The following is a 13,042-nucleotide window of genomic DNA, read 5'->3' as shown; positions in this document are numbered from 1 at the left end:
GTCATGAATAACGGGGATAAGGGATCGGACCGGCTCTGGGGGTCAATTCTCTCCAAACAATGGCCTGCTTCGGCCTGATTAGTGCCTCCAGGCCCGAGCCTCCACTTCACTTCACGCCACTAAATCTCATCACAAACAGCAGAATGGAGACTGGTGTTTATTGTTTTTCCTCTGGAACTGAGCCTCAGCTCCCAGCAGCACCAGGATTCAGGGAGATCGTTATTAAAATGGGATACTGTGGTTTTGTTTCTGTATATGTGGCCGAGTATGTATCTGTGCACTATCTCTGTGAGTCCTACCTGCATCACCGCGTCTCTCGGCCCCGGCAGCAGGGCGGCGCTGCAGTCGCCATCGTGGTACGAAGCCTTGCACTCCCGGCAGAAGACAAACTGCAAAGAAACGACACACACAACAAAGTTGATCAACACCGGGCGTTAGAGTCTACAAGATAAAGGCTTTCTGGAACTAAAATCCTTACTGTTGTGCACTTTGCCAGGTTTTAATTTTCTATTAAAGTTCCTCATTCATATGACAATATCAACATTCGCCAGCAGAAAGAGGGGAAGAAACCGCACCATCCCCTCAAACGAATGCCGAAACAACTCGAAACAATGTAAGAGAAACCCTTTTCTGAGCCAATCAATACAGATTTATCCAGATGCCGATACACACCAGAAAGTGAACACCTTACTTCAGCAGAGACTCGTTCCCTGGAGGACATGTTTTACAGTGAAATTATTTACAGCCCTCTCTCTTAGCATCGCCACATAAGATAATTTACTAATCCCCAGAAACCAATCCCATTCCCCGCCTCTGTTCCTTTCTTTCTTTATAAACCATTTTTCTCCAATGTCTCACAGCCTCTTCTCCCCATTTGTCGGCTGAACAGCAGGATTTGCTGCGTTTTGGTTTAAATATCGGATAGTGAGTCATTGTTCTCATGAGATGTCATACAGGTTTTTAACTCAAACGAGGGAAAGAAGGATAGAGAAGGAGGGTGGGAAAGAGGATCTGATGTAGGTTAGCAGGGACCAAAGGGGGACACATGACCTCCAGGAACAGAGGAGAGGAACCCCGAGAGAGACAGCTGAAGGGCAGACAGGTGTGTCTCCTTACCGGTGGCGGCTGTTTGCTCTTGATGGTATCGCCCACACAACTATGTCTGAGGTGACCCAACCCTAAATAAGTCAAGTCACTAAAGCAGCCCCCAATCTGTTGTTCTCTCTCCAGCATTTAAAGATCAATATGTCAGGTGGTCCAGCTACCATTTTTTTATTAGGTTTCTGGAAAGCAGATCGTTCATTCATCAGGACGTGCCACATCTTTGGTTCAAAATTAGACCTCTGTAACGTTTATTTTAGACAGCCCGTCTCTCCTCTCTCACACGGGATCTGCGCGGCCACGTCCCTGTCTCTGTGAGGGCAGGCGGGCTGAGACACCGGCCATTTCTCATCGACGATGCCGGCGGCTCGACCACGGCTGCCAACAGAAAGGTCACTGTGCTTTTTATACACCGCACCTCAAAAATCAAGAGCAATCACGGCGTCCGGGTTCCCAGACCACCCCCGGAGAAGCACAGTTTATAATAATAACAGTAATAAACAGACAAGAGCTGACACACGGACTCTCTCACAGCACAAGGAGAACTAAATACACACAAGCATGAGTTTTTTCCCTCCAGGTCTCCAATCAGTAGCGATGGAAGACAAATATAAATCAATGTACAGGATTGCCAAGACATTGCACCGATTAGCACAGATGTAATCCCCGTTAGACTCCATTCACAGGGACTCCGAATGCTGAGTTGGTTTGGCATTTTCTCTAAATACCGACAAAGAGCAACACTTACTATCATTTGCCAGAGCTGTTCTTTATATGGACGGTCCTCCCCTGACAGCCTGAAGTGTTACGCAGATCTAAAAAGGTTAGGCATGTAGCCGGTGTCAGTCAGAGCCAGCCACAGAATAAAAAACTATCCACACTAACTCTCTCTATTGAAAGCGCTTTTAACACCTCATTACGTCAGCCGCGATGCATAGCTTTGTGCCTCTTCCCGCGTCTCCGCAGCCCGATCCCTGTCGCCTCTGTCACCTCCAATTAAGCCTCACCGTCCTGCCAACCAGAGAGTGCGCCTCCGACGGAGAAGAATACCCGTTCTGCCTTTTTGAGCAATTTTTAAAACGTCCTGTCAGACAAGCCAAACAAGCTGAGTGCATCTGTCCTTCGAACGGCACCGAGGGAAACTGCCAACCGGCTCCACTGAACTCGAGTGTCATTCCCGTTTCTATTCACCCTTATTCTACTACTTATGTAGAATATGAGGAACGGGCTTGTCAGCTGTTCTGTCGCTTTGATGTGTGTATCTGAAACGCACACACATCGCCACAGATACCAGCGGTGGGTAACAGCCTTTGAAGAGACGTCCGACTGTAGCATTTCAGAAACACTTTAACCTCTCGGCTCATATTGTCCATCCATATTGCTGGCCTTCACTTTTTGTGGATTTTGTTATGATATGGGTCAATACTGGTGCTGTACTGTGTTTAAACCAGAGTTTATAACATACTTTCAAAATGCTGGCTGTATCATGTGTTCAGAAAAGGGAATAAATAAGCAACACGTGTCAGTTTGTGGGAGACTATTTTAAGATTAGCAAGAAAGTTATTAACCTTTCAAGCAGCTGAGCTCTGATGACAGTATCTCTGCCTCTTGAAACTGGTCCCCTGATTCTTGGTTTGAGAAGTTCTATAGGACAATAAACCACGTCACTGTTCCCCCACACAAAATACGGCACAGCTAGGGATTTGTGGGAGTGGTGTTCGAATGGGCGAACAAAGTGAAGAACCCACAGGTGAGCGATTGCAGGAAAGATCTATACAGACTGTGTGCATCTTGTGATTATAGATATCAGGGTGCCAGCGCGGCCGCGGACTGTATTGTCAATGAAAGCAGAAGAAAGAGACACAATTATGTACATGCCCTCCTCCCCTCTGACCGGTAGTTCGAGCCCAGTTGGAGAGGAATGGGTTTATCCGTCCCGTGGTGCCGCTGATACGTTTTCTTTTGTTCCCGAAGTGAATTTGCGAGGAGCGCCTCGGCCGCCACGGGTCCACCCACCGATCGGGGGACAAAAGTCACGCGCCAGACGAGAGGGACGAGCACAAAGAGACACAGCGAGCGGGCCGAGACGCCACGGCAGGGACCGTGAAATGAAAAGCGACCCGGGAGGAGAAATCAATATGGCATACACGGCAGAGGGATATATACACACAGCCGCTTTTCAGAATGAAGAAAAGAGCGTGACGGGCAGGAAGGAGGAAATTAAGGTCTTAAAGTGGATGGAAAAGAGAAATTGGAAACCAGCCGAGGCTAGGTAGGTCCTCGGTCACTAAGCTGAGTGGCGGACGCAGAGACAAAGAAGGAGTGGACTTTTTCGCAGCCCCCACAATGCACGGGTGTTGCGAGAGACCTGGAGAAAATGATGCCGCAAGTTATACCAAAGCATGCATGTCACACAACATCAAGCATAAAACTGAGCACACACAAACACACGTGGGCACTCCATCAAAGCCAGTGATCGTCCACAGAGAGCCACAGGCCAGTCTTCCCTCTATGCCAGGCCGATAAAGCCGCGCGTTTCGTGATCTACCGCCGACTCAAATTCTCTCCTTTCCCAAAGACAACGCAGTCGAGTACCATCGAGCACATTCACAACGGCGATTATTTATGTTTTGTCCGCCATTCCCTCGCCTGTCTGCGAGCGTCTCCGGGGACGGTCCCCAGCAGGTGCGAATCAGCCTCGGGGTCCGGGCAGGATGCATCGCCGTCCTTGCCTGGCTCTCGGGTCGGGTCAAGGTGGCGGCTCACAGCCAGTCACCGGCAGCAGAGGTTTCATTTATCTTACGGCTTTAATAAATGCGCGTCTCCTCGACCAAAATAACATTGTCGGCCGCGGCAATATTGTTTCAATAACTCGCAGCTGCACAATATATATACCATTAAGTTCTATAGGTGTATTTCATAATAAATGTTTTATAATACACACACACACTATACATCTATTGTAAAACATGCACCATAGAAAGAATGCACATCTGAGCAAAGTGACACCGATATGGTATTCCCCGCAGAATCTGCTCCCCACATTTTAACCTCTTTTATTAGTTATCCACATCAGACACACTTCTTGGGCGACTTTGTTTCATGTCAGTGGGATGTGATATGACACCATATGAGGCACGAGATTTCAGGACACGTTTTTTAGCTAGTCCAATTTGCCGACGTAATTTGAAGTCGTACGGGGATATTTTATTAACCTCCGCGATGCATTTTAGTAGTTTTTAAAGTCAACGAAACAGATTTCTTTGGTTGTTTATTTAATAGACTGCTCTGGCTTTGATATCATCCAAAAGGGTGTCCCATAGATGAATGGATTTCATTTGCAGGCGTAAAGCCAGGCCACCTTCTTGTATTATAGTTTCTTTTGCTACCCATCCATCTGTTTATTTCAGATATGTTTTTCAAATAATTGTGCGACAAGGCGGCAGGAAGTAGCAGCTTCTCTCGACTGACATTTCTCACATTAAAGTGAGTTCAACCAAGCGAGCGGCAAACAAAGATCAGAGTGGCGGAGTAATACACATCAGCAGAAACAGTAACTTATCTTCCTTCAGCAGAGCTACTATGTGTTCGTCTCTGTACAATGCACATCCAGAGGAGTTGTCCCTCATTACTCCCCAGTGTCCTGGATCTCAGACTACCGGGAAAGCTGAATAAAATAGTTCAACACAACGCGCTCAATACGAGTTTTCTGAAGTCCTGCTTGTGCTATGCCTGCTTTAAACCGGAGATCTGGGCGCAGGTAGCGCATTCGGACATTCGTAACACATTATTGTCCGTCGGCCGCAGAGGTGTCGTGGAGCGCGGGCAGGGAGATGCGCGCACCTCGCCGCGGACGTGTTGCAGACACAGGGGCCGGAGATTGGAAGGCGACGGTTCAGTGAGGTTTTCCCATTACGCCGGCGAAGCGCAGGCCTGCCCCGCGGCATCGCCCCCGATGGCTCGTCCGACCAGCTGCCACTTTGACACCCCACCGAGGAACAAATTGCTTTCTTGGCAGGGCATCTGGACACTTCGTCATTAATAGATATGGATCTTGGCGAGGCAAGCCATGTGAGAAGGCAATTTAATACGAGCAATACTGTCATCTCAATTTAGGTCAATAACAAAGAATGCCTCCGGGGCAGTTTGACAGCCTCCCCCTCCTCGGAGTCCGCGGCGTAAGAAATAGTCTCGGCTGTCTTCGCGGCTGTGTCAGGAAGAAAAATCACTGAGAGAGAAAGAGAGAGAGAACGGAGAGCAAAAAACACATGCAAACAAACCCGACGCCGTGAGATTATACGGGTAAACAAGTGAGTCAGAGCGAGTAAACGTGTAGCTTCACTTCTTACAAGGCAGAGTCACCAGCCGTGCTTTTCCCTGTCCTCCTCTCCTCCCACAGCATCTCTCAGCCGATCTGCCGAACACATTGTCTGCCATGGCACTAGGTGGCAAACTCCCTCCACGTTACCGGAGCGCGAGCCGGGATTAGCATTCAGGGGCTTCAAAGGCATGTTAATGTTTCCTCACCGAAGTCCCTTTTCTCTTTGGGGATTAGGCGGCTAATTTTTATTTTTAGCTCCTGTGCCGTCTTTGAAGCACAACAGCCGAATTTACATTATCAAAGCCGGTAATGCAGAGCGTGCGCTTCGTCGAGGAGCCGCTGTCTGACGAGCCGGGGGTCACTCAGAGCCCGGTGCCGAAATGCGTTTGTTTTGAAACTCCGAGACGTGCGTCTGTGCCAGTGATTAGCACGGCTGAGGAGGAGCGCTTTTGGCGAGACTCTCTCCACGCGGTCGACACACGTTTCCTCTGTGAGCGCGCACTGGCTGTGTCCTACTGACTGGCGATATCGTAGCTAAACGCTGTGCTCTTTTGAGGAGACTGGCAGGCTATTTTAACCCCTTCAAGGCTCTATATATATGCAGTATGTAGTCATGGGATGACTGGGACAGGAAAACTACTTCCCCTCAATCCCTCTATGATGGATTGATTTGATGCGTTGAAGGCAACTCTGACGCCGGATCTTAAACTGGCTCCAAGAATCGGTGAGACTTGACCAAATCGGGTCACCACCTCCTCCGAGCTGCGCTCCTGCTTTTCTCTCTCGCGGAGACCCAACTCAAGACCAGTAACGGAAAGAACATGAACGGCGTCTCTTCCCCATCACATCGTCGTGCTGCTCTCCTTTGTGGCAGAGATTTCTCATGACTTCCTGTGCAATTAGCTACTTTTACATCTGCTAATTCCACCAGAATTCATGAATAAATTAGCTCGCCCCAGTGGTGTAATTATTGCTAATTGATGCACACCGAGAGCTGCGGGGGGGGGGGGGAGGGCAGAGCGTTGTACTCGGAGACCAGAGGGGTCTCAGGTGTGGCAGCCGGGGGGGACAGACCAAAGGACTCACCAGGTGTCTCCAGCATGTCACTTTATGGTGTGTGTCGCTGTTTGGTGTCAGTTTGATGTCTTTAGCACAGAGTGATGATGACAGAAATGTATAAGAGTGATGAGAAGAAATGTTAAACAAATAGATCCTGCGCACACACAAACAACTATATAAATATGCTTTTCAATCATCGAAAACCGATATAAGAATCATAGTCTTACGCTAACTTGTACAGTGGTCTGAAGTTTCTACATCCAATGACTCAGCTTGGGCAAAATGGATCTTAAAAGTGACATTTAAACAACATGAAAAACACCCAAAACTCCCAGAATAAGGGCTCCAATCTGCACCGCCACCCTCGCACACTTTCAGAAGTAAGATTTATTACTTCCCTCGCAATCGCCGGGTGGAAAGGCCAAGCGGGGATATGTTGAAATGCCCAGCGGCGATACGCATTGACTGCAGTCAGCGGGTTAGTCTGACGCGGCGCCGCTGCGGCCGCCGACACAGAAGTGCTGACGAGTCGGAGAGCCTTGCTAAGTGGTCTCTGGCTGCTGCGCCACTGGCAGCGCGCCGGGGACACCGATGCTGGGCGTCCTTTCGAACACCGTGGGGAAAAGGCCTCCCGACGAGAGGAGATGTCATTATTATCATGATTGTTATTCACGACTCGTCTCAGAAGGTCTGTCACCACTAGAAGATGATACAGGCCCCACTTCATATTGTTATCCCATATGCTGATCAGATCTTGTAGGACAGGTAGCTGGCTGTCGTTCCCAAACTTCCTGGTTGACTAAAGATATTTTATTGAATAATTTCTTCACCCGGCAATTATTTCTGCCAATTCAGTCTCACACCAGTGACCCAAGACCAGGCGGACTGCAAAACAGCTGCAGACTCATAGCAGACCTCATCACAACAGCGACTCTCCCCCACGTGGCTTAATTACGCCGAGTCGCCGCCTGACGATCTCACTCCGGGCTCATCAACGCCCCGAGTGTGGGAATCCTGTCCCTAGCCAGGGCTGCTCGCTCCATCGCCCCGCAGATGCTAAAACATTCACGAGCAGCAGCAGCTCTGAACAGGGTACAAACAGGCCCTTGTTCCTAGATGACATGGATCGGGTCATATTTTCTTCCCAGGGAGCGCGGAACAAAAAGGCTCCGTTCAAATTCGACACAAACGCACAATCCTACACTTTCATGCCCTGCTTTGTTTGCCTCTGTCTCACGTGACAGGGATGTGGCAATGCGTGCTTTATAACTTGTGTAACGGCAGTGGAAATGTTTGCACAAGTACCAACACGCCGGGACTTAATAATTAATCACTGTTAATGTAACATGAACTACAACCTAATCTTTAATCGACTCGGCAATTAAAATACATTCTGCAAACTGCGTCATAATTAAGGCTTAATTGTGCTGTGCCGAGCGGAAATTAAAGTGATTAAGGGCCCTTGGTGGAGTTGGAGAGCGGTGGCCGTCGTGCCTGTGAACCCCCGGGGATAAGATCTCGGTGGGTGGAAGCTCGGAGGAGGTCGCTGGACCACATGCGTACGACCCGTTTCTGTTGATGGGCGTTTGTCTGCACAGGAGGGAACCTCACAATTGCTGGAGAGATCCACAATCTACCTATCCACCTATCTATAGAACTGAGTGTATATAGATTTGTGTGTATTTCAAGTGTCTGAGTGCTGCAGGACCGACTCACCCCACAGCCCAGGCCGTCCCCCTGCTGGCACTGGACCCTGCGCTGGCCCGGTTCTGGCAGCAGCCCAGCCCCACAGCCCGGCGCGGGACACAGCACTCCGGCCATCTGCAGCACGCACTCCTCCGCCCCATAGCGCAGGTATCGCTCGTACTGCGGCACAAACAACAACAACACAACATGTTTACAACCGAGGCGTGCGTCCCAGCAAGTCTCTCAACTAGCAGAACAAACACCGTCCACCCTCAGGAGCCGAGAACATAAATAGCTTCGACTCGTGGTCCAAAAATAAGATGTATATTTTCTGTCTGTTAACCATTGTGTCTGTAATGAAGTCTAATTACCTTAATTAGTTACTAGATGCATCTGATATCGAAATTAGGGATGTCCCTGGAATGGATAAGAGCTTTAAGGAGCGGTCAGTCCTCGCTGTCGGATATAGACACTCATTGTTTTTTATTTATATGTTTTAAGCATTATTCTCCACCGCACGGCTTCGCCAGACCTATACAGTGACCGGTGTGTGAGTGTCTAATAGCTTTGCTCATTACGGTGGTGGTGCCAGAGATTATATTGTTGAGGAAAGTGTTAAGGAGGTGTTCATGCCGCAGACAACATTGTGAAAATCTATTTTTCCTTCAAAACAGCCTTGAAAATACTACACAGCCTCCGGAATTACTAATTTGCGGTGTTTCTAAGTGGTGTGTGTGTGTAAGGTGTTTACAGGGGCAATCCTCACAACACAAGCAGCAGAAGAGACGAAGGAGAGACAGCTGAGCCACAGTGACATTCCCCACAAAAAGCACAACCTGTTACACACAGGAGTCGGAAACAATGTACCGAGGGAAATGATTGCTTCTGAGCGGAGTGGCGTGGCCGACTGGCTGGCGGGAGGTGTGTGTGTGTGTGAGAAGACAATGCAGCACCAGGTAGCAATTAATTGGCTGTCAAATCTGATGGGAAGGAACAGAAACAGACTCCCGTGTCTCCCGCGCCTCGCTGGGAGCCGGACAGCCGGGTCGGGGGGCCGCGTCTCATGAGCTCCGCCTCGCCGGGACGCGCTCACCTGCTCCTCTCCCAGAGCGTGGAAGTGATGGAGCTCCTTAATCAGGGAGTCCGGACAGCCGGCTGCAACAAAGACAACAAACAAATAAATAAGCAAAACAAACGAACAAAAACATCCGTACAACAACCGAAGCCCCCAGGGACTGTTGCGTTTTGTCTTTTCTCCCCTCATTAAAAGAGAGTGAAACTCACACAACAGGAACAACACCAAGGGGATTCTTATGAAGTTTGGCTTTAGTTTACACATTTAATTTAGGTTTGTGACTCTTCCAAAACACAAACTACAATTATCATTATTATATCATTATAATAAATATGTTGTTTAGAATACATCTTTACCTAAAGAAACATCCACACAATGTACTAAATATATACAATATTACCCCAACCATGGGATATTTTGTTTGTAATAATACGTCAATTGCCTATGAATATTTTTTGAATAACTTAAAAGTTACATTTGTATACTTGTCTATGCATGTCTCACAGAATCCCATCTCACCGGACACAGGTAATAACTATTGATCTAAGATTAAATATCAAACAGTAACCTTCTAGTCTTTATCTTTAAGGGCCCCATAAGGAAATTTGGGCTTCAAGGCATTCAAGACAGAAAACAGGAGACACTTCTTCACACAGAGATAAACAGGATTCATCTGGAAAAAAAAAGGAATCGGAGCAAACAGAGACCAGAAGCTGTGCTTCTTTATCATCATCATCATCATCATCATTTAACTACAGGGAAATCAGCCGACAGATCCCAAGCTATCAAAGGGAAAACCCAAATGAGGTTTCTGACTCCGCAACACAAAACTGTCTGAAGTGATTACAGCGCAGCCTGCAGGAAGTGCTGAACTGTGACGGTCTAAAAAAACAGGCCCCCGTTTGAAAGTCTAAAGAGAAACTGCTCTTTCTTTCTCTCTCTCTCTTTCTCTCTCTCTCTCTCTGATCTGGGTATCAGATGTTTTAGAAACTTCTTGGCACATCATAACTACGGATAGATTTCTGCTCTCCGCCGAGATGAAACAAAGAAACCAGCCCTTGTGCTACAACTCATTTGTTATGAACATGGTTGAAAGACACACACAGAGACAGCTGGTATGATCCCACAACAGACACGACAGAAAAAAAGATGAAAAACGCTGATGCTCCGTCCTCACCCCACCTCTCTCGTCAGCAATAATGTATCAGATGAAAGGAATCCTATACGGTCATTAAATACTGGTTACATGATTAGAGCGCTACTGATATGACGACTTCTGTCAATAATCCTAATATAAATGTTAATATTGATGATGATGGGGATTGTTATTATTTCCTCTCCACCTCCCACACGGATATGCCAATATGTGACACATTTAACAGCACAGTCGTGTTTATTATGCAAAGAAATCAGATATCTGCTCCAGCCGTGGAAGAATCGCACTCCCGTACCCGTCTCGACGCATGACATATGAGTGTCTCTCGGCACATTATTGATAACGCACTTCCCTGGCACCACACTCCACTTCAAAGCAATTTTTACCTACACGATTGATGGACGGCACTTCTTTTTTTTGTATGATTTCCCCAGATAATACCAGTGGCCTAAGCAGGCATGCTTTGCATTAGACGTCCCATCTCACTGATGCATTATTTTAGCAAAAACAGGTGCATCAGCACATTTTCCATATATATTTATGTATGAGTTTTCCCCTCCGTTGGATTGAGGAACAAGCTCTCATTCCTGTGTAACTTTGCAGGGCAGGGAGGCGGTTGGGAAGATGCTATTTATCTTGGTGACAAGATACAGCGGCAGGAAAGCAGGCCACCACACGTGTGTCATATTGCTTTAAGACATAGCTTTCTCCGTGCATGCGTGTGCCGGTCTCTCTAGGTCAGTGTGAAATAAGGTATTATATTCACGGCACGCAAACTGTCACCCGCGAATGAGAGTCTAACCGCCCGTTGGGAAGTTGAACACACTTCTCTCCTTCTTGGTCTCTCCCCTCCTCTCGGTCTTGAGAGGCACAGATCCCCGGTGCCCTTAATTATCTAAATGGGAGTAGCGATATCTCCTCGGCACATCATTTCACACTACATTCAATTCACTCACTGGCTCGTGCCGAAGTCAATTGCCGGCTGCCGCTCTCCTTCCCTCTCCCTTATTTCACTGGCTCAGTGGGCAGAAACCCCGAGCAGTGCGAGACTTCCTGCAGCCTCAGTCATTTACATGCATTATGCAAATCAAAACAAGCTGTTTCTTGAATGTTTATTCGGTGATCGCAGAGGGTGATATTTGGGGGATTTTTGTTGTCGTTGTGTTTCTGTTTAGTTTAGTCTTTAACGGCATTGCAGAATTGGTGCTAATTGTGGTACACCATAGTAAAAGCCCAGTAGAATGAGGTAAAGCGCATGGGAGAATCAGTGACGAAGCCATGGAAACCAATACATGAATGTCAAACATGGCCAGTCTATGTATTGTGTGTGTAATTAATATTCTTCTTCCTCCCTTGTCCCACAATTCATTATTTTCTTTAGGTGAAGGCAATAAAAAAGAGGCAGAGTGTAATAAAGTGTTTGGATGACTGATAAAATCTAAATGTTGACAAAAGTCTTCTGCAGTCACGCCTGCAACTGTCATATAATAAGTGTCAACCCCTGTAATCAGCACAACACTTTATTCACTGTGCTTGACCTGTCCTTAATGAGCTGTTGTCCAACACTGACAGTTAATAGAGTTGTGCTTTTGTGCCACTAATCTTTCAAATGTCCCTCCAGTTTGATAAAGCTACACACTGAAGCAATAACGCAGAGGGGGTGGTGTTCATTGTTGAAATACAATGATGTTTGTTATTTGCTGTTTGTCAACAATAGACAACAGTAGTTATTGTAGGCACTGAATATTTCTCTCTTTCATCCAGGAATATATATATATATATATATATATATATATATATATATATATATATATATACACACACACACATGAGAGACATAGAGAGAGAGTGAGAGGCAGAAGTAAATTAATATTTGACTTTTGTTTGATCTTTCTCCTCTAGGTTTTTAAGACACAAATTTTGAAGGCAACACGTTTCATTTCTAGAAGCTCATTTGCCGAGAAAAGGGAAAAAAAAGAAGACATTTGCTGATTTGTGCAGCTTCTGCAGGACAACTGCAAATGTTCAATAATGCTGTCAATCACGTCTGGCTGGCTGGCATGCCACACGGCAGCAAATGAAAAGCTTTCACTGTGCGTCTGGTGTCTGCGTCTCTGACAACTAAATGTATAAATCTTATTGAATCTTTCCCGGCGACATGTTTTAATAAATAAAACATGAAAATAAATATGGCAGTTAGCCGTGTCATTCAAGACGGCATAAAAAAGCCAAGTCAGAGCCGGGGCTTTAACCCTCCTCTGCACACAGAACAGACGGTGGATATTTCTCATTTTAACCTGTATTGAACATTGAATCTACCATCACAACCACATCAGCCAATCGGCTACAGCGCCTTTTATCTCATCAGAGCCCAGCAAGCTGCAGAATTCAAATTCTCTCAGAGCGCAGACACTCTTATTGGCTGTAATTGCCAAGATGTCTAAGTGCACTCCAGTTGATCAGACGAATTGTGTTGCGTTATTAAATACTAATAAATGCATCATTATGTAAATATAAATATCTGCCTAATTGCACCAATTAATGGCAGCGCATGGAACGCACAGGGTACAACAGGTCATAATGGATTCTGATTGAATGTTTAAAACTTAATCACAACCAAGCACTTCATTTATATAAAACACAT

The 13,042-nt window shown here is 46.7% G+C and overlaps 1 protein-coding gene across 3 annotated transcripts in view; it reads right to left on the bottom strand.

Annotated features, from left to right (window-relative positions):
• The window catches only part of prkn (parkin RBR E3 ubiquitin protein ligase), a 111,454-nt gene that overhangs the window by 3,248 nt on the left and 95,164 nt on the right, over positions 1 to 13,042 (bottom strand). The window contains exons 8-10 of one of the 3 annotated variants that reach the window (XM_066696473.1): positions 9,261 to 9,322; positions 8,198 to 8,347; positions 300 to 389 (exon numbers count right to left, since the gene is read on the bottom strand). In XM_066696473.1, coding sequence (XP_066552570.1) covers positions 300 to 389; positions 8,198 to 8,347; positions 9,261 to 9,322 — 302 coding nt within the window. The remainder of the gene's footprint in view (positions 1 to 299; positions 390 to 8,197; positions 8,348 to 9,260; positions 9,323 to 13,042) is intronic. The other 2 variants (XM_066696474.1, XM_066696476.1) reach the window with 2 other exon arrangements.

The sequence above is a fragment of the Amia ocellicauda genome, chromosome 23 (genome assembly GCF_036373705.1).
Source record: "Amia ocellicauda isolate fAmiCal2 chromosome 23, fAmiCal2.hap1, whole genome shotgun sequence".
In the NCBI taxonomy this organism is placed as follows: Eukaryota; Metazoa; Chordata; class Actinopteri; order Amiiformes; family Amiidae; genus Amia; species Amia ocellicauda.
The sequence above is the reverse complement of the archived record's forward strand: the minus strand, read 5'-3'. Positions and strand labels throughout refer to the sequence as shown.